General features: G+C 46.0%; 1 protein-coding gene across 1 annotated transcript in view; it reads right to left on the bottom strand.

The window, feature by feature from the left end:
* Lcp1 (lymphocyte cytosolic protein 1) overlaps window positions 1-18784 on the bottom strand; it is a 96836-nt gene that overhangs the window by 26916 nt on the left and 51136 nt on the right. The window contains exons 4-6 of the mRNA XM_026783173.1: window positions 1863-1948; window positions 543-706; window positions 76-205 (exon numbers count right to left, since the gene is read on the bottom strand). Of these exons, the coding sequence (XP_026638974.1) occupies window positions 76-205; window positions 543-706; window positions 1863-1926 (358 nt within the window). The 5' untranslated portion in view covers window positions 1927-1948. The remainder of the gene's footprint in view (window positions 1-75; window positions 206-542; window positions 707-1862; window positions 1949-18784) is intronic.

Genomic DNA, 18784 nt, shown 5'->3' with positions numbered 1-18784 from the left:
GTTTATCCTCCTCTAGTCGGCTACTCTGGCAACTCTCGCCTGCCCCTCTGCTCCTCACCCAGCAGCACAGCTTACCCGAGTAGGAGTGCTGGGTGCCAACGCTGGACTGCTCGGAGGTGCCGCCAATCGCGCAGATCCCTTCCTTTTTGTTGATAGCTTTCCGGAAGGTCTTGGCAACCTCGGTGCTTTTCAGGCCATGGAAGACCTATAAAAATGCAAAATTTTTGCCTCATTTGGTTTTAATTTTTTAAAAACTGGGTCTTATTATGCAGTTTAGGCTGGCCTGGTACTATGGAGCCCAGGCTAGCCTTGAACTCAAAGCAAATCCTCCTACCTTAGGCTCCCAAGTGCAGGGATTACAGAGGTGGGCTACCACGCCCAGCTAGATTAAGGCATTTCTAGTGACCCAAACTACAGTCGAGAAAACCGCAAAGACAAGACTGTAACGATGAACCAGGGAGGGAAGGACTGCCTCTCTGGATATTTGTTGACGCTGCGTTCAAGTTCCAAATGCATCACCTTGAATTCAGAATCATGCTCACCTTGATAAACTCATCAAAGCTGATCTTTCCATCTTGGTCTAGGTCGCCCGTGGCCATTAGGTTTTCTGTGATCTCTCTCACGCGATACCCAGGCAGAGGCAGGCAGGCGGCCTTGAACAAGTCATTCAGCTCATTGCAACTGATGTATCCATTGCCGTCGGTGTCTGTAATGAGACAGTGAGGCTTCGGGTGACTCCGGCGCAGTCTTTAGAAAGGGCAGAGAATACTAAATGACGGGGCGGGGGGCTGGAGGGAGATGACCAGTCCTGGGTTTCAACCTGACCCAGAGAGAGGCAAAAATCTGCCAGGTGGCTCATTGCTATTGGATCTGGACCATCACATCACTTCCAAAATCCATGGTAAAAGACTCGTAATTTCAAAGCAGAGGTTTCAGTAACTCGCTATCTAGGAACGCATGCATGCATGCATACATATACATAAAACAGCATTGTGCAAGTTCATGCATGTGTGTGAGTGCACACATATGTATGGAGGTCAAAGGACAACCTAGGGTGTTATTCCTCAGGAGCCATTTTTGTTTCAAGACAGAGTTCTCCCACTGAAGGTGAAACTCACCAGTTGGCTAGAGGAGCTAGCCAATGAGCCCCAGAGAGTTGCCCGGCTCTGCCTTCCCAGAGCTGGGCTTACAAGCACCTGCCACTGTGCCCAGCATTTCGTGTGGGAGCTGGGGACCCAACTCAGGCCCTCATGCTTGAGTGGCCAACACTTTACTGACTGAGCCATCTCTCTAGCCCCTCCTGCAATCGTTAGGGTTTCTTAGAGAAACTAAAGAATAAACCACAAACTTAGGATAAGGAGTAAAGCAATACTAAAAACAAACAAACAAACAAACAAACAAACAAAAATTGGAACCCAAATGAAAGCAGGAAAGATAGAAAAAGTGAGGCGTAGGGAACCCTGAAGGAAAGGCAAGAGTCCAGCCTCCCCCCACCCCGTTTTAACTAGGAAAGAAGGCTTTTTCTCGAGCACATCTTTCAGAAATCAACTCTCCTGGGTCGTCAGCCTTCCCAGTGCTGCGACCCTTTAATACAGTTCCTCATGCTGTGGTGACCCCCTAACCATAAAATTATTTTCATTGCTACTTCATAATAGTAATTTTTTCTATTGTTATTATTAAGTATAACATTATATTTGCTATTATTATGTATAATAATCCTTTTCCGATGGTCTTAGATCACAGCTGTGAAAGGGTCATCCGACCCCCAAGGGCGGCAGCCCACAGGTTGAGAACCTCTGCTTTAAGCAGTCCGTGAGGCAGATCAGTAGAGAGCAGCACACAGCGGCTCCAGGCCCACTCACCGACTTTGGCAAAGGCCTCTCTGAGTTCCATCATCTCCTCATCAGACACTGATCCTCTGGCCATTCTGACTGCTTAGGTGACAGACCTAGGGGAAAGAGAACGCAGGAGTGAGCACTGTGCATCTTCATCCTGACAGCAGCACCTGCAGAACAAATCCCGTTTATTAGAGGAAGATGCGTTCCTCCCCACTCCATGACCTGTAGCCATCATCCAAACTGTCCCAGCTTCCCACGTGGGGTCATCAAAGAGAGCTGTCTACAGTCTCTCCCTTCCCCGCACGGAGACGGCTTATTTCCACCTCTTTTTCTTGGAAGTGTTCATTCTTGGGATACTCATCCTTCATCAATCCTCCTGTTCTCATAAGGAAGCCCGTGAAGAAGAGCTATATAATACCAGCCCCTCATGAGCTCCCAGCTCCCGGGTTTCCCCGGCACCCGCCGGAGGGAGCCACTGCGGACCTTCTGGCCCATTTGAACTCTGAGCCAACATTATAGGGAACACAGAAAGAGGTGGTAAGGTTACTATATTTAGCTGTAATTTATCTCATAGAGATATACAATCAAAACATTTAACTTTTACCTAAGTGTCTTTGCAAACATCATCACGTTCTTAATGCTTGATCAAGCCGATAGATACACTTCATAAATTCAAAGAGTTTTATGTATACGTTTGACCATACACAGTCAAGGATGGAGAAAGGAGGTGGCTTTCTAAGAATTCACGTATGAAAATCTGAAGCACATTCTAGGGGTTTTCTCAGAAAAGCTTGCTGAGCAATCGGCTAGCCCTGTGCATCACTACTGCCCTCTAGTGGGCAGAAAGAGAAGGCCCTGGCTAACCCAGGAATTACAGACGTCAATTGTGGGTGGACGTCAGCTGGATTTCCTGTTGGGCAGCAGGTGAGATGTTTCTAACTAATTTCATTTTGACTATCGTAACAAAATTATCTCTTTTAAAATGTCTTAAATGTGTGGGAAGGATAGTTTAAACCGACTTCCTTTTTTCTTATTAAATATTTTCACATCACTTTATGGTGCCGTATTTGTTCTCAGTGACAACTGAAATCCACGCAAAGAGGCAAATGTTTTAATATTAAAACCTCCAGGTCAAACTACATCACACTCAGCTTTGAAAACTCTGCATCCATAATTTACCAACATGAGTGGAACTTTCCTGCCACGTGCCGTGACAGTGGCTTCAAACCTTCGTTACCCTAGGTAACTTTTTGTTAACAGAATTCTTATATTATATAAACAAATATCCAAGACCATAAGAAGCAAACAAAAACAACAACGCTGAGAATGTCGTCTGAGATTAGACTGTGCCCTGCCCCACATGCTCTGATCTCCTTGACACCATAGACATCTATAGAACATACTGGAGATCTGCCTGCCATCTCCCCTCTGGTCCCTCTCCGTCTCCATCCCTTCTCTCACAATTTTCTTTTTTCAAAACTCATTTGAATGAAGTTACAAAGGTATCTCCAAGTCAAAGGGGAGTAGACACAGACGCAGCAAGAGGACGGAGGGACGACGCACCGACTAGACGCACGACGTGACGCACGACACGACACATGATGCAGTGAGGAGCTTCAGCACTTGGTGGATGCCTAAAACCTGTCTAGTTTTGCTAGAAATGACTCAAAATCAAACCCTAGTTTGCTAAAAGCTACCACCAAAAGAACTCGGCTGGTAGCAAAATCCTTATCTGGCATTAAGAAGAGGGCATTTGCGGGGTGCAGTAAATACCATATTTGATTGTCCCTTAATGACTCTCAAGGCATAAATTACCATGAGGATTTCCATTCTATAGAGGACACAAGCTAGTCCCGGCAACATTCCAACTCTCAATTCTCTCCCCCCTCCAGCTGTCTGCTCAGGCTCCACACCCTCACACTCCTGGCAAACACTGCTCTCCCCACCCGCTCATTGCTCAGCAAGCACTCACTAAAGCGGAAGATTTGAACTTCAACCCTGCGGGTCTGCCTGGGAATTGCAGAAGAAGAAGCTTGCGCTTCTTTGTGTTATGCAATCGAGGCTTCTGTTACAGGAACATTGCTGCAACTTTACAAAATGATTGTGACTGTGATGGCACCCGCACGTTCATGGCAGGGTCTCCCCATCACACTGTAGCAATCCCTGGATGTCACAGCCAGTCTGGTTCTACAGCTGGCAGGCCACACTTGTTAGACGTCTTACACTTGGTTCACGGGTGTCCATCGACACACATTTTACAAATGCTTACATGAGTCAGGCCCTGCTCTTTCTTTCAAGTGAAGTGTGGCCCAGTTAGTTACTGAAAGGCATGGCACAAACACTAAGTGTGTGGCAAGGAAACAGGTCGTGGAATCCAAAACTGGCCGTATGTTTGCAAAGAAGAGTATCCGTTTATGGAACACCGTAAGAGACCGTGAGAAGTTGAAGCAAAAACAGGAATGAGATTGCATTGTGTCAAAACAGAACTGAGGGAAATGGAGAGAGAGCTTAGCAGTTAAGACCATGTGCGACTCTTGCAGAGGACCTGGATTCGGGTCCCAGCACCCACATCAGGTAGCTCACCAACACCTGTAACTCCAGCTCCAGGACACCCAATGTCCTCCGGCCTCACCTGCCCAAATGTGGTGCACACCAACTCATGCAGGACCATGCATATGCATAAATAAAAATTTAAGTAATTTTTAAAGAACACCGAAGAATCATAGCATTGGGTTAAAGTGGAAAATCTAAAAAACCTCCAAAGATGATGGTATAGCAGAGTAAAAATATTTTAGCATAAATACTACATGTCTCCACAGACTGTATCACTCATCCAAACTAAGACCTTAAAAGGAAATATTGGTTATCTTAAAACACGGTATGTTGGTCAGGAACGAACACCTCCTATAACACCTAATAACATTCTCTCGGAAGGCTTAGAAGTGGGAGGATCAACTTGAAGGTGCAAGCAGTGAGAACAGCTTCATGTTTAAAAACCCTCAGGGCTTCAGTGGCTCAAGGGCTTCAGAAAGAGAGGAGTGGGTTTAAGCAGTGTGAAAAGCGGACTGGGAAGGGAGGGTAAGGATGACAGCGGAAGTCACTGGGACCACTGTGGGCGGTTGCAGGGCCCAGCTTTGAATGGATTGCCTTGTCTCTTGTACCCTCACACAGAGCAGTAGGACCTAGAAGCACAGCCCCACTTTTAGAGGCGGGGGCGCTTCAGGGGATGATTAGAGTGTTCTAACGTACACGCGAGGAAACTGACATATAACCATGCGAAATGCGTTGCCCGTGCAGATCTCAGAGGCTGTGTCTGGCTGGTGCTCCCAGTGCAGGAGAGAGAAGGTGAAGCCATCTCTAAAAGAAACAGTAAAGTCCTTGACCTGAACTAACTGAACTGTGTAGGGTGTGCAATAGACACCGCTTCGGCACAGCGGGGTGGGACACGATTAATGGAAGACCCTACACCAGCCACATCTAAGAAGGTCATGGCTAATCTAATTTTAGATGCTTTGCAGAGCTTGTGTGTTTGCCTGAGGGGACTGTGCCCAATTTCATCCATGCACATTTGAAGGTGTGGGCTGCCTTATCACCCATTAGGCAGGTTCCCAGGGAAAGCTGTCATTTTGCAACACTAGTACCATAAAGATAAAGACAGCAGTAATGGTCACACTATGGCATCTGGAGCTCAAAAGGGAGACTGAAGAAGCAATGCATGTGTCTTCCAGGCCATGAATGAGTACTTTCAGCTCAGTTTTACAGACCCTACCCTGAGCATGGTCCAAATTTCTAATATCTTTTTGATGCTAGGGCCTAAATATGTCAGTCATGAGCTCTATCACTGAGCTGCCTCCCCGGCCTTCACCCCTGCCCTTCCTTTCAGTAAAACATTTAACTGCATTTTATTTAGCGTGGCAAGGTGTACGTGTGTGGGCATAGGTGTGCCACACCGAACATGTCGGAGTCATAGGACGTCTTGAAGAGTCATTGCTCAAAGGATCAGACTCGGGTTGTGAGGCTGAGCCTTTAGTACGTTTACCTACTGGTATCTTAGTAGCCCACAAATCCCTTTCTAACTGCTGCATCATCTAAAAGTGCCCTGCCAGAAACCATTTTAATCAACAGCCAGCTTGGGGACTGCATTTATGAATCACCACCCAAATCAGATCGAAGAAGACCAATCTCAAGTCGTTTATCTGGGTCACGTCTGGCTGCTAGTTTTCCTGTGAGCCCTTCTGTTCTATAGATCAGTCGCTGCAGAATCCCAAGACCTTTGGCTAAAGAGATCACTAGTAGCTTATCTTTGGTTTTTTAAATGTTTAAGACTATCCTTTAGCTCAAGTGAACCCCAAAGCTGCAAAAGCCAGAGGCAGTTCCTGCCTTAAAGATGGCACGGTTTGTCTCTGCTTACAGAGAGCACGGTGTTCCCCAGATGGTCATGGCCAGTGATTCTGAGACAGTGATTTCCAAAATACTCGGCTGAAGTTCCCTGGAGGCTGAATGTAGAAGTCATTTGTGGGAGTGTACCCCGGAACACAAGGCTGAGGGCCTCACAGAAGAGAACAGTTTCTCTGAGTGAATATGTACTGGCGAGCAGAAATTCCTGTTTCAGAACCGATCATGGAAACAGCAACAGGGGGGTAAGTGGCCAATCCTGGTGTCATCCTCACAGGCAGCTCTGGGCTCAGCTGTGTTGGGGTTAGGGACAGTGACGACCAGGTATGAACCTGCTGGAGTACAAGGGCATCTGTCACCCCATATCACATGACCAAGGAATTCTTCGGACTGTGTCCCACTTTCCCTGCAACTTGACTCTGCAGCTACAGGAAAACTGGAGACTTCTGAGTCTTAGTCATGGCAGTGTCCCAGCAACCTCAGGACATCGGCGGTGGAAACTACAGAACACCCAGACACCTCACAAACTGCTCCTAGTCAGAAACACGCTGTGTACGCAATACAACCAGTACCGGACTCAGTGCTAGCTTCAGATGGCTAAGAAAAGAAAATATCACAAGATTCTGTGGTGAAGTTTAAAATTGAAAACAGTGTTTGTTTCTGCTTGGTCCTGCCCTTTCTGGGCACTTTCAGGAGAGCTAACAAAAAACATACAGCAAGCTCCTCTATGTCCTTGGATGCCAATTCTGTATGCTTACCTTTCCTATAAAGGATGACTTTGAAAATACAGTTTTAAAATGACTTTTTAAAAAAAACAAAACAAAACAAAAAACTCAAATATAGGGGTTGGAGAACTGTCTCAGTGGTTAAGAGCACTGGCTGGTCTTGATTTCCAGCACCCACAACTGTCTGGGGCCCCAGTTCCAGGGGCTGCAGCTCCCTCCTCTGACTTCCACTGGCAGCACACACACAATGTGTGCACAGACATACATGCAGGCAAAACATCAGAACATAATTTTTTTTTGAATTTTTTTTTTTGAGACAGGGTTTCTCCATAGATTTTTTGGTTCCTGTCCTGGAACTAGCTCTTGTAGACCAGGCTGGCCTTGAACTCACAGAGATCTGCCTGCCTTGCCTCCCGAGAGCTGGGATTAAAGGCGTGCGCCACCACCGCCCGGCTAAAACATAATTTTTAAAAAAATAAATTCAATTACAAATGGCCCCAAATATAAATGGGCACTTATAATCCCTTCTATCAAGTTAAACCTCGAATTTGATGGTTTTTTTGTTGGTTGGTTGGTTGGTTGGTTGGTTGGTTGGTTGGTTTTTCTCTTTGCAAATGCACAGGCTGCTCCAGGGCACAGTATCCTTTCTCTGCAGCCTGTGACCTAAAGACCTCAGGGAAGAAGACAAAGGAGGCTGTGTAAACACTCCTGGGAAGCCAGCAGATCATAGCAGAATCTACTCCCCATGGTGGTGTCTGAAAGCCTTCACAAGATGGCCATTCAATTGAGGGGCTTCTCAAGTGGAGGGACAGAATTAGGCACACAGATTCCAGCCCTACCTCTAATTCAAGAGACTGCATTGCCTCTCCTGCCCTGCCCAGAAAGTCCTTAATACCCCTGCTCTCTACCAAGGTACCCAAACCACGTTCTGGAAGCAAGGGTGAGATGCCAGGCTGGAGTTTGAGGATACCGTAGTGCCTCAGCACCTGTCTCCTTCCCTAGGCATTGGAGCCTAGGAAAGATACCACCAGCCTCTTGGAAATCCACGCTACTGTTTGTCCTGCATTTTAACGCAGGGACTTTTAAAGGCCTCGCTTCCCCCCACTGAAAGTTCAGGACATGCCAAATTCATTTGTTCAAAGAATTGCTATCTATCAATATACTGGTATTACCTGAATATCAAGCACCATTCCCTCACCTAGGTGTTTCCATACAAAGCTCTGCTCTGGTTGCTGGAAGATGCAGGGAGCAGTACGAGAATGAGGACCCAAAGACTAGGGCTTCACGAAGCTCACAGCTCAATGTCAAGTTTTGAATGAAACACATGGACATGGCTAATGGCCTGCAACGGGGCTAACACAATGAGACTTTGCTGGGGCTCGTGAGCAAATGAGTGAAAAGGCTAAACACAGATCACCGAGAATGAAGAAAGGACTAGATAGGAGCAGTAAACACAGAGGCCTATTGAAAAAGAGCAGGCCAGGAAGTGTGACACAGACCTATAAGCACTTCAGACAACAAGACGAGAAGATATCCATGAATTTGAGGCCAGCCTTTGTTACATGGTGAGTCCAGGCCAGCCAGGACAACCCCATCTCAAAATACAGAAATACAGAATTAAACAAAGAAATATATCAAGTGTCGAAATCAGCCCTTACAATTCACTAAATGAGTAAGTTCACCAAAGTAACGGGCAGGGAGCGAGGGAAAGTTCTCTGTCAGTTCTCATAAGCAGACCCTGCTTTCCTCCTGGCTGTGTAACATCAGCCTCCAGCTTATTCTCTGGACCTAGGTTTCTTCCTCCATAAGTTGAGAGAGGAAGTCCCTTCCATGTTAAAACTCCAAGATCCCACTTAGTGGCTGACCACTGAATATGTAGATTAGAGGCAAGCTTGCAGAGAATATAACACAGTTGGTATGGGTGCCCTCCGGAACAGGCTGCGCCCCAGATGTGTCTCTTAAGACGTGAGTGAGTGAGGAAGGGGCCCTGGCTCCCAGGGGCTAGTCATTGTCCCTGCTCTTACCTCATCAGCAAACAGAGCCGTCCCAGAAGCATCTCCTCATGGACCCCAGGCAGATGCCCCGGCTTAGCTGCCCAGTGGAGCAGTTCAGAGCAGAGGAGCTGTCAAAGTGGCCCGTGGGACTTCTTTTCTGGGATGGCATCACACTCGGTTAAAGACAAGCTGATCCAGTTCATTCCTAGCTTCTAGGCAAGACAGTGCACAGACTGTCCCAGAAAGAGAGCCACCTAGTATTTTCTTTAAAAAGACCCAAGTAAGGAAACTCTATAAACCTCTCTGGTATCTCATGTCCCTGCCTTGTAACCTAAATCCTTTCTGATACCGTTACAGCTGCTCCTTTCTTAGGCTAATTTCAGAGGGAACTACAGGAGCTGTGATGTTTTTATTCTTTTTAGATGTTGGTTTAGGAGTTTGTTTTTCAACCTTTAAATTAATTGGCTTTCCAGTCTCCTGAGTTTGTACTGACTTCCTTAACCAGGGACCATAAGAACACTAAAGCTGTAAAATAGCCATTTTAAAGAGCAGGGAGATTGCTGAAGGGGTTAAAAACAGAACGGTCAGGTGGTCCAGCTGCCCCACTATTGGGCATTTACCAAAAGGACAAGAACCTATTAGGTTAAGAGATTTGCACCCCTTTGTTATGGAAGCACTGTGCTTGATGGCCAAGAAATGCCAGGCATGGTGGCACACACTGTAATTTCAGCACCTGGGAGGCTGAGGCAGGAGGATGGTAAGTTGAAGGCCAGCCTGGGCTACATAGTAAAGGGCTGCCTTAAAGGAAAGAAAAAATGGACAAGAAATGGAAACAATCTAAATGTCTGTTAACTGAAGACTGGATAAAGACAATGTTGTATAAATGTGGTAAGTGGTATAAACTCAATGAAAATCTATACCTCTTAAAAAAAAGTAGGAAGAAATTCTGCCAGTGCAAGAATGAATATAGATGAACCTGAAGGCAGCCAGAGAAAGACACATGCCACCTCGTCTCAGGAATATGTAGACTAATTCTGAAAAGTTGATCTTATGTGAGTTGAGAGTTAAACAGTGACAACCAGAGGCTGGAGTGGTTGTTGCGGGGCCAAAAAGTACACTGTGACAGTTGCATGGGCAGATAAGCCGGGGAGACTGCCCTGTGGCACGGTGACTGTAGTTGATGACAGCATGCCATCGTCTTGAAAATGCTAAGGAAGTGGACAGAAAGGGTTGACTATACTAAAAAGTAACTATGAGAGAACATACTTACCAATTTCTATATAGTATATTTATTTCAAAACCAGTGTTGCATATGAGAAACACATACTACTTCATAGGTCAACTAAAAATCAATTTGGAGGGAGGAAAGCATTTAGAAAACAAAAAGCAAAAAAAAAGCACTTAGCCGGGCGGTGGTGGCGCACGCCTTTAATCCCAGCACTCGGGAGGCAGAGGCAGGCGGATCTCTGTGAGTTCGAGACCAGCCTGGTCTACAGAGCTAGTTCCAGGATAGGCTCCAAAGCCACAGAGAAACCCTGTCTCGAAAAACCAAAAAAAAAAAAGCACTTAGAAAACAACAGTATATTTATACATATATAATAGTATGTATAAACAAAATATAAAAGAAAGCACATCTATTTAGAGTCATGGAAACTAAGTGATGGGCATAAGGGGAATCCTTATATCTCTGCAATGTTTCTTTAACTCTAAAAGTAGCCAAGACAAACAGTTAAATGCAGAAAAATCATAGACTCATAGAAGGTAGTCAAGTAGCTTACTTGAATGTAATTTGCATATCATCAACTGGGCTATCAAACCCATTCTCTAGCAATTCTACATGTGTCCCACTAAGCAAACTCATAAATCAGTTATCCCTCCCTTCCACTGACATCTGCCGACATCTGCTGCCCCCAAGGCCTGGGTGAGATGCTGAGAGAAACAAAAGTAGGACGTAGCTTGTCTAGTAAGGAAGGCAGTCACCACTCACGACAGAATCCAGAAGGACTCCTTAGAGTCACAGGAAGACTTTGACCCGTCCCCCAGAGAGAAATAAAGACGGCCCTAGAGGACAACACCTATGCTGGGTTCAAATGTGCCCTCCAGAGTCCTGTGTTAGAAACTGAGCTGGAACGTAGAGGTGTTAGAGGGCGGGCCAACGACAGTGTTTAGCACGGAGTCTTCATTGGCCATATAATGTCAATATGGCAGGAGTGTATTTCCGGGAGAAGCAAGTTGACCCCTTCTCACCCTTTCTTGCCCGTGCTTTCTTGTCTCCTGCCTGCTACCATGGGACAATGCAGAGGGACCCAGTGTAGCCCTTCTACCTTGGACTTCACAGCCTCTAAAACCAAAAGGAACGGATCTCTCTGCTTTTATATACTGCTCAGCCTCAGGCGTTTGGTCACAGTAGCACAAAATGAACTAAGACGTCTAGACTCAAAGATGAGCAGGACAGTTCTTGAGGGTCAGTCAGCTCTTTTCCTCTCTTACGGGTGCTCTTTAACCCTGAGCCTCTAGAGAGGTCTAGTCATTTAGAGTCAGAGCAAACAGCTGCTAAAGGACAGCGGAGAGATGTGGATGATAACAACACAGCTCCTGCTTGCTGAATGTGTTATCTGCACCGTGATGCAGGTCTCGCCACTGAGCATTAATGAGGGGAATGAGGTTAAATGACCAGCTTAAGGTCAGGGAGCTGTGACCTGGGGAAGGTGCCTCATTTTCCAAGTGCCCTCTGTTCTCTGTCCTTCCTTGGGGTGACCCGGAAAGGAAACTCCCAAAGATCAAAGCTCTAGTATCAAGTTGAAAACACTCAGACAAACTGGGGGCTAGAACTCTCTGGGGGCAATTCTAGATGTCTCCTCTCTCAAGCTCCTCAACATCTTAAAGGAAGTGTTAAGATGAGCGAGCAAGGCCACCAGCAGGGTTGGTCTTTTCTGCTTGTGTCCCAATGGCTCCCGTGGAGAAAGGGTCCTGTATTTGGGAGACCTGCATACTTTGGTTATCCACTACTGTATTATGAAGCAGATGTCTTGTCTTGGGTACTAAAAATAAAAGCTGCCTTCAGGGACACAGAGAGCCAAGTAAAGGAAAGTCATCATGTCTGTGAAAGGCTACACTATCTGGAGTAGTGTAAAGATGACATCATCACAGTGCTGCAAGAACACAGAGAAGGAAGCCTGGGATTCTCCCTGGGAAGCCGGAAGAGGGGACAGGATGGAGGAAGGGGATGGGAGGAGAAAAGATGGCGAGAGGGAAATGAGAGGGAGGAGCCAGGAGGGGCAGGGATGGGGAAGAGAGGCCCAGGAAGGTGGCTTTCCAGGGAAGGCAATATCGAACTAAGTCCTAGGGACTCAATACGGAGTTTTCCATATAAAAAAGATGGAGACAGCTTTGTAAAACAAAAGGCAAGCAAAGCATACAGACTTCTGATGCTGGTTTGGGGTGGCTGATGTTAGGGGCTCTGGATGCTGAACCCCACAGAAAGGAGCCGTGGGAGTGTGGTTCTCTTCTTTCTCGAAGGGAAATGTCAGTGGCCCAGGCTATACTGCCCTGCTACACACAGCAGGGCAGGCAATAAAATGCAGACAAAATGCTTCCACCTAGAACTGTTTCCTGGGCTTATATGCATTTGCTTCCTCCTCAGAACACAGTCTTTGCTTCCTCCTCAGAACACAGTCCCTGAGAAACCACCACAGTGAGAAGAAGGAACCAGAACTGGGGGAAACGAGGCCCTGCAGAGTAGTGAAGTAAGTCAGAAACCAGCCAGAAAGAGAGAAGTAGGATGGCCCAAATCTTAAGTTTGGTCCAGCCAAGTTGTGGGGAAAGACATCAATGAGAAGTTAAGAACCTAAGATTTGGGAAGGTGGGAAATCCCCAAATACTGAGATACACAGTTAATGAAACAGGGGACGAGGGGGAGAAAGGGTAGATGTTGAAAGAGAACGCAAAGATCAGAACGTTGACAAACTTACCTTAGGGGGCCGAGTTTATTTCTAATCTACATGTAAGAAGTATTATAGTCAATACTCAGAAGTCACACTGGATTGTTTACACACCGTGTGTACTGTATGAGTGTAAATCTGCCTTCTCCACCATGGTCTATCTCTAAAAGAGCTTAGCAGGCCTTGTTTTGGCTCCTATGCCAGTTCCCTGCTCACAGTCCTAGGAACCCCATGGTACCAGAAGCCGTCAGCACTGATGTTAACTAACCTTATTTTAAGGGTTTCTGGGCTCTGACTTGTCTGCGATACTAACAGTGGAAAGTACCTTCTAACAGTTGAGGAAGTGTGGCCAGACTTGGAAAATACACAGTAATGTTAAGAAAAGTCCGACCACATCCACCATGACCCGTGAGAAGTGAGAATGCTTTGAGCATCTCAGATCAAGGCCCCTGGTGTTCTTCCCCTGGGATACCAGATGTAAAACAAGTTTTGTTGGCCTGGACTCTAGTTCCCCCTGCTTGGTTACTCTGTAACTCTCCAGGCGCTTTCTATATCCTAGCTTGAGCTGAAAACCAGCGACCGCATTTGTAGATTAACAGTAGCAACGCAAACTTCTAATTATTCTTAATAATTCAACCTCATCTCAATGGGCTCAATGGAGTTGTTCCTTTAGAATCTCTGATGACAAGGTCAATTACACAGAGAGAGAGACAGAGTGAGACAGAGACAGAGAGGGGGGCATGCTACAGGCAGTTGGCAAGTATTTACTAGTGCCAATTTATGATGGGACATTACTTTCATTAGAATTTTAAGCGCCACAAGAGAGAAATCTCAGTGGCCACACAGTGTAGTCTAATATTTTCAGAACTGTTCGTCTTTATGTCATATCCTTCAAGCGCTTACTGGCTGGCTTCTCAAATATGTTTGTTAAACTAGCAGACCTCGCACAGAGCTGGGATCGCTTACTGACAGAAAACATGGCATGAGGAACAATCCTTAAATACTCGATTCCAGACAGGAACACTTAGGACTTACTATCAGGTGGCACCTAGGCCATGGCAGAGGATACAGGGTTCCAGTGTATAGACTAGTGTGGACTCTTGATTCTCCAACCGCAGGCTCTGGGTGTTGGGATGATAGGTATACACCCACCACTACACCTGACTACAATGTAGTTTATTTAAGATGTATTTGTTTTTATTTAATGCGTATGAGAATTTATGTCTGCATGTACGTGTATACACCATGTGATGCTTGGTACCCGAGGAGGCCAGAAGAAGTCATCAGAGTTCCCGGAACGGGAGTTACAAAGGATTTTGAACTGTCTTGTGGGTGCTGAGAACTGAATCCAGGGCCTTAGCAAGAGCAGTAGACACTCTTTAACTTCTGCTTCATCTTTCCAGTCCTCAACAATGCAGTTTAAATAGACACAATTGGCCCTTTTCAGAAACTGTGCCCTTAAAATGGAAGAGGCGACTGTAAATCTTGACTCTATCAGCAACTGCTACGACCTGTGGATAAATCACTATGAACCTCTCCCCACACACACCCTGAAGTCTTATAAAATAAGGAGACAATAATACCAACTATACATAGCTATTTGGGGGAAATAAAATAGCAACTGTATTTCAAATGCTTGGACATTTGAAACGCCTATCAAATGTAGTGGTGCACACGGATCCAAGGACATCTCAGAAAACAAGCCGTAGCCGCTTCCATCTACAGGTAAGGAATTGGCCTCAGAGAGTTCAGAGATTGCTCAGTGTCTGATGTGGTCAGAGCCAGAACAGGAATCCAAATCCATGCTCATTTCCTCCCTTCCTACACACTGGACACACTGGACCTGTCTTTTTCCATGAACAGGGGCCACAAGCTCTGTGCTTAAAACCTGTAAAATATTCACAAGCTTCTAAAAAAACAGACATCAGTACAAAAATTGGAGGGAGAATCAAGGCCCTGGAAGCCCAGGCAAAACCAACTGATCATCAACAGGGAGCAGCGATGTCCCAACTGTCACACTCAGTGGTCAGAGGAAAAAAACAAAACCACTGATATTTTGATTAAAAAAAAAAATCTCTGCTGGAAAGACAGTGAGGCAGGGGAAATCTGAAAAGTTTCCAAGGCACCCACTACCCTGCATCATTCCAAAGAGGAAATTTTAAAAAATGTTTACAAGCCGTTACGGACAGCTCAATTCACAGTTTGAAGATGAAGGAGGGGGGTCCCCAATGGAAAACTACACACGCCTTTCCCTTCACCCCTTCCTTTTTCTTAGTACCCATTACCTCGTATTTCTCCATAGGGAATTTCTATCGCCTTGTTCCCTTGGGTAAAAGTAATTGGTAGGATTTGAGTCTGAAACATTTCCCACAGGCTCCAAGTGTTTGAGCAATTGGTCTCCAGATAACGATGCCGTTTCGGGAGGTGTACAAACTTTGAGTCTCTGGTCTGGCTAGATGAAGTCAGTCTCCTGGGGTAAGCCTTAAAGGTGATATTTGCCTTTGATGCTGGCTCCCAACCTATATCTAAATGTGAATAGCTCAGTCTGCCAGATGTGAATCAATTAACCTGCACATTCCCACTCCGCTGGTACAGCGGTTGGTTCCAGCCTCCAAACTGTTCCAGCCTAGACGGTGATAACCCCTGACCTCTCCGCCCCTGAGTTGCCCTTGTCCCGTCATTTAGTCACAGCTATGACAGAAGCAACAGAAACACAGATTACATATATTTTCACAAACTCCTGGGACCAGGAATGTCCAGACTTCAGAGTTTTGTAGATCTGAGGCTATTTTCATGGCGGCGCCTACCCAAACCCCTGAAATCTGAATCATTCCAGAATCTGAAACCTCCTGAGAATCCGATCAGCAGCCAGAAAGTTTTGACTTTCAGAGCTTTTGGATTTCAGATGTTTCCGTCGGGCAGCTCAGCTGCCGTGAGCTCAGGCTGTCAGGGAGCTACAAGGACCCAACTTTAACGAGAGGATTCACCTGCAGTTGGCAGGGCAATGAGGCATGCTCACCTCAACTCTCTGAGCAATGGTACCCAAGGCGATGAGCAGCTAACACACAAATACTTCCAGGTAGCTCTTCACCTCGCTGATTCAGAGACACACCTTGGTGGATTTGAATGGTGACTGCCAGAATAAGGAACCAAAAAGCAGGTGATTAAACACCAGGTAGTCACTTCGTTAGGCCACTTCCCTCTGAAAAGGGGAGGCAGAGAAAAAAACGAAGACAAATTATCTGCGTGACCACAGTCCGTGTGTATAACGAACCTGGCGGCTGAAACTGGAGTCTCAGCTTTCTCACGGTGGAGCTCCCACCTCTGGTTTCCATACGTGCTCAGAGACTAAGGTGTATGTGTGCGAGAGGGAAAAGTGGGGGGGCGGGGCTGTAAGTTGTGCTAAACTAAAATAAGAATCAAGGCTGCAACCACAGAGCCATGGCTTGGCTGGTTCCTCAATTTAACATCTTAACTTTTCCTTCCTGGGGGTTGGGGCACTGACCATATCTGAGAAACCGCCTTAGTTTGGCTTGTAAGTGGGACTAACATCCTGGCTCTGAAGCTGAGGAAAAGGCCTTTTAACTCACTAAGTGGGTCACTTTCAACTTCGGTTCTTACGCTCACAGTTGAAGCCATCTTTCATGGGTAGACAGTCTTTAGATCTCTTATATTTGGCAACTACTGTGTAACTCCGGGTTCATGCACTGGGGTGTAGAAATTAAATTAATTTACTCACAACTGTCAGTCACAACACTAGAAAATGTGAATGCCACTTGACTGAAGTTCTTAGCTTCTAAGACTAAGAACTTTCCAAGGACTTTAAAGGGGGAAATCGCGCCGTAGGCCTGGGCCTGGTAAACGCCAATGCCAGTCACACGCACATGTGATGACTGTGCACATGGTGATGAGGCCAGGAGCACAGCCTCTTTAAAGCAGCCACACCACAGCTGCGCTTCTTCGGGGAACTTAGAATCGTCTGCACTCGACTTCAGAGCTTCGGCATACATATGCACTATAGTTTGCTGTTTCTTCCTGGGACTGTCTCTGGAATCCAATAGTGGATACAGCACTCATCCAATTGCAGAAAATTAAACAAAACACACAAATGAACAAGCCTGCTGTCACGTGTGAAGATGAGACCACGGCTCGCCTCACGGGACTGCAGGGATGACTAAGGCTTTCTTATGGTCAAAGCCCTTGGAGAAACACCCATTTCTCAGTGAGCAGGGTGCCATAGCTGCTCCATCAGGGTGATAATAGAGATTCCTCCTCGCTGCCCTCCCCTCTGGGGCTTGCAATCTCTTACAAGATGGAGCTATTATGCAACTGATGGGAAGGCAGATGCAATGATGGAAATTGGCAAACAGAGACAACAGGAAGAGTCGGTGGTGAAGACAGGAAGTTGAGTCAGAAGGAAGCTGAGGTAAACAACTGGGAGACGCCATCTGGGAACACCACGGCTTCAGCAGCTGGAGCAAGAGCCCGTAGGAGACGGATATCTCGTCAAGTGGCTGCTTCTTAGTGAGTCAGAAAGCCACCAGTTTTGATATCAAAAAGCTTTGTCGCAAAATTAAAACTCACCGAATCTGCCGACAACTTAGTTATGATGCATTTGATGGGCTCTAACTTCAGGTGTTGTTTTCTTTCTTTCTTTTTTTATTTTTTATTTTGCATTGTTTGGACACAAACAGAATAATGTCATCTCATTGCATATCTGTGGACTGGGAACCATCCAACCCCCACCCCAAATCCTGGGGAGAAACTTATTCACCCAGACAATGTCATTCTACTGTGATGTCTGTCGTTAGTCATAAAGTCCAATGACTTTATTATCTGACCTTAACTCTTCTCAAACAGGAGCTAAATGAAGAATTTCTTCATTTTGTCTCATAGAGCCTTATTTTGAGATTTGATTGCTATCTCCTCTGTACATGCCAAGCGGCCTGCCCTCTTTAGGTGAAAAAGGAAAGCTGACTTTGAGAATTTCCTAAGAACAATATGGAATGACTCAGTAAAGTCCCCAGTGTATGTGTCCTTGTGTTTGTTGTCACAGACAAGGGCCTACCTCGGGAATATAGTTTGTGTAAGGATAGCAGGTAGTACTTCTGTGACCGTATTTAAAATAAAACGACGTATTGTGGTCATTCATCTCTAAAGGCTAAGAGGTCACTGCACAATCTCTTGAAGTCAACGTCCACTTGGTACTGTGAGGCTGAAACCAAGAACATGGCTTTAGAAAAGATGCAGTAATTGCTGCTGCGTCGTCCTTCACTGCGGTCTCCACAAGGACTCAACGAGCCCTAAACTCAGACATTAAATTAGAAGTTTTCGTGTTATGAAACAGGTTCATAAAAACGCATGTGTGACAAATGCTCATTTCAGTCAGTATCAGCGGCAGCTCTGCCTGCCAGGAGAGGTAGAGAAGGGACTAGAGTCTGTGTCTATGGCAGGGCTCAAAAGAAAAGGAAAAAAAAGATACAATCAATGCTATACTGACCCCAAAGCAAAGCCTTAGGCAAACTTCAGGCCCAGCCATGCAGGAAGCAGCAGCCTGGGAGGCCTGTGGAAGACCTGTTTTTTCAGGTGATCCTTAAATACAGTCAGAAGATTTACAGAGATGATCGTTAAAGAAACTGAGCGAGATGGAGGGAACCGGCCTGCGGAACTTCCCGGTGACTTGCGGTCTGGGGCACCCAGAATGTGGGTGGGAGAGATGGCGAGAGGGGACGGCTCGAGTAGGAGGAAGTGGCATGAAATAAGGCTGCGGAAGTGGGCTGAGGCAAATTCGTGAAGGTACAAAAATTCTTGGTAAAACTATTAATGAGTCATCCCACCCCACCGTTACATGAAATCTGCCAATGGGTGTCTTGCCATTTTCTTTCTTTTTT

This window comes from Microtus ochrogaster, chromosome 17 (assembly GCF_000317375.1).
Source record: "Microtus ochrogaster isolate Prairie Vole_2 chromosome 17, MicOch1.0, whole genome shotgun sequence".
Classification (NCBI taxonomy): Eukaryota; Metazoa; Chordata; class Mammalia; order Rodentia; family Cricetidae; genus Microtus; species Microtus ochrogaster.
The sequence above is the reverse complement of the archived record's forward strand: the minus strand, read 5'-3'. Positions and strand labels throughout refer to the sequence as shown.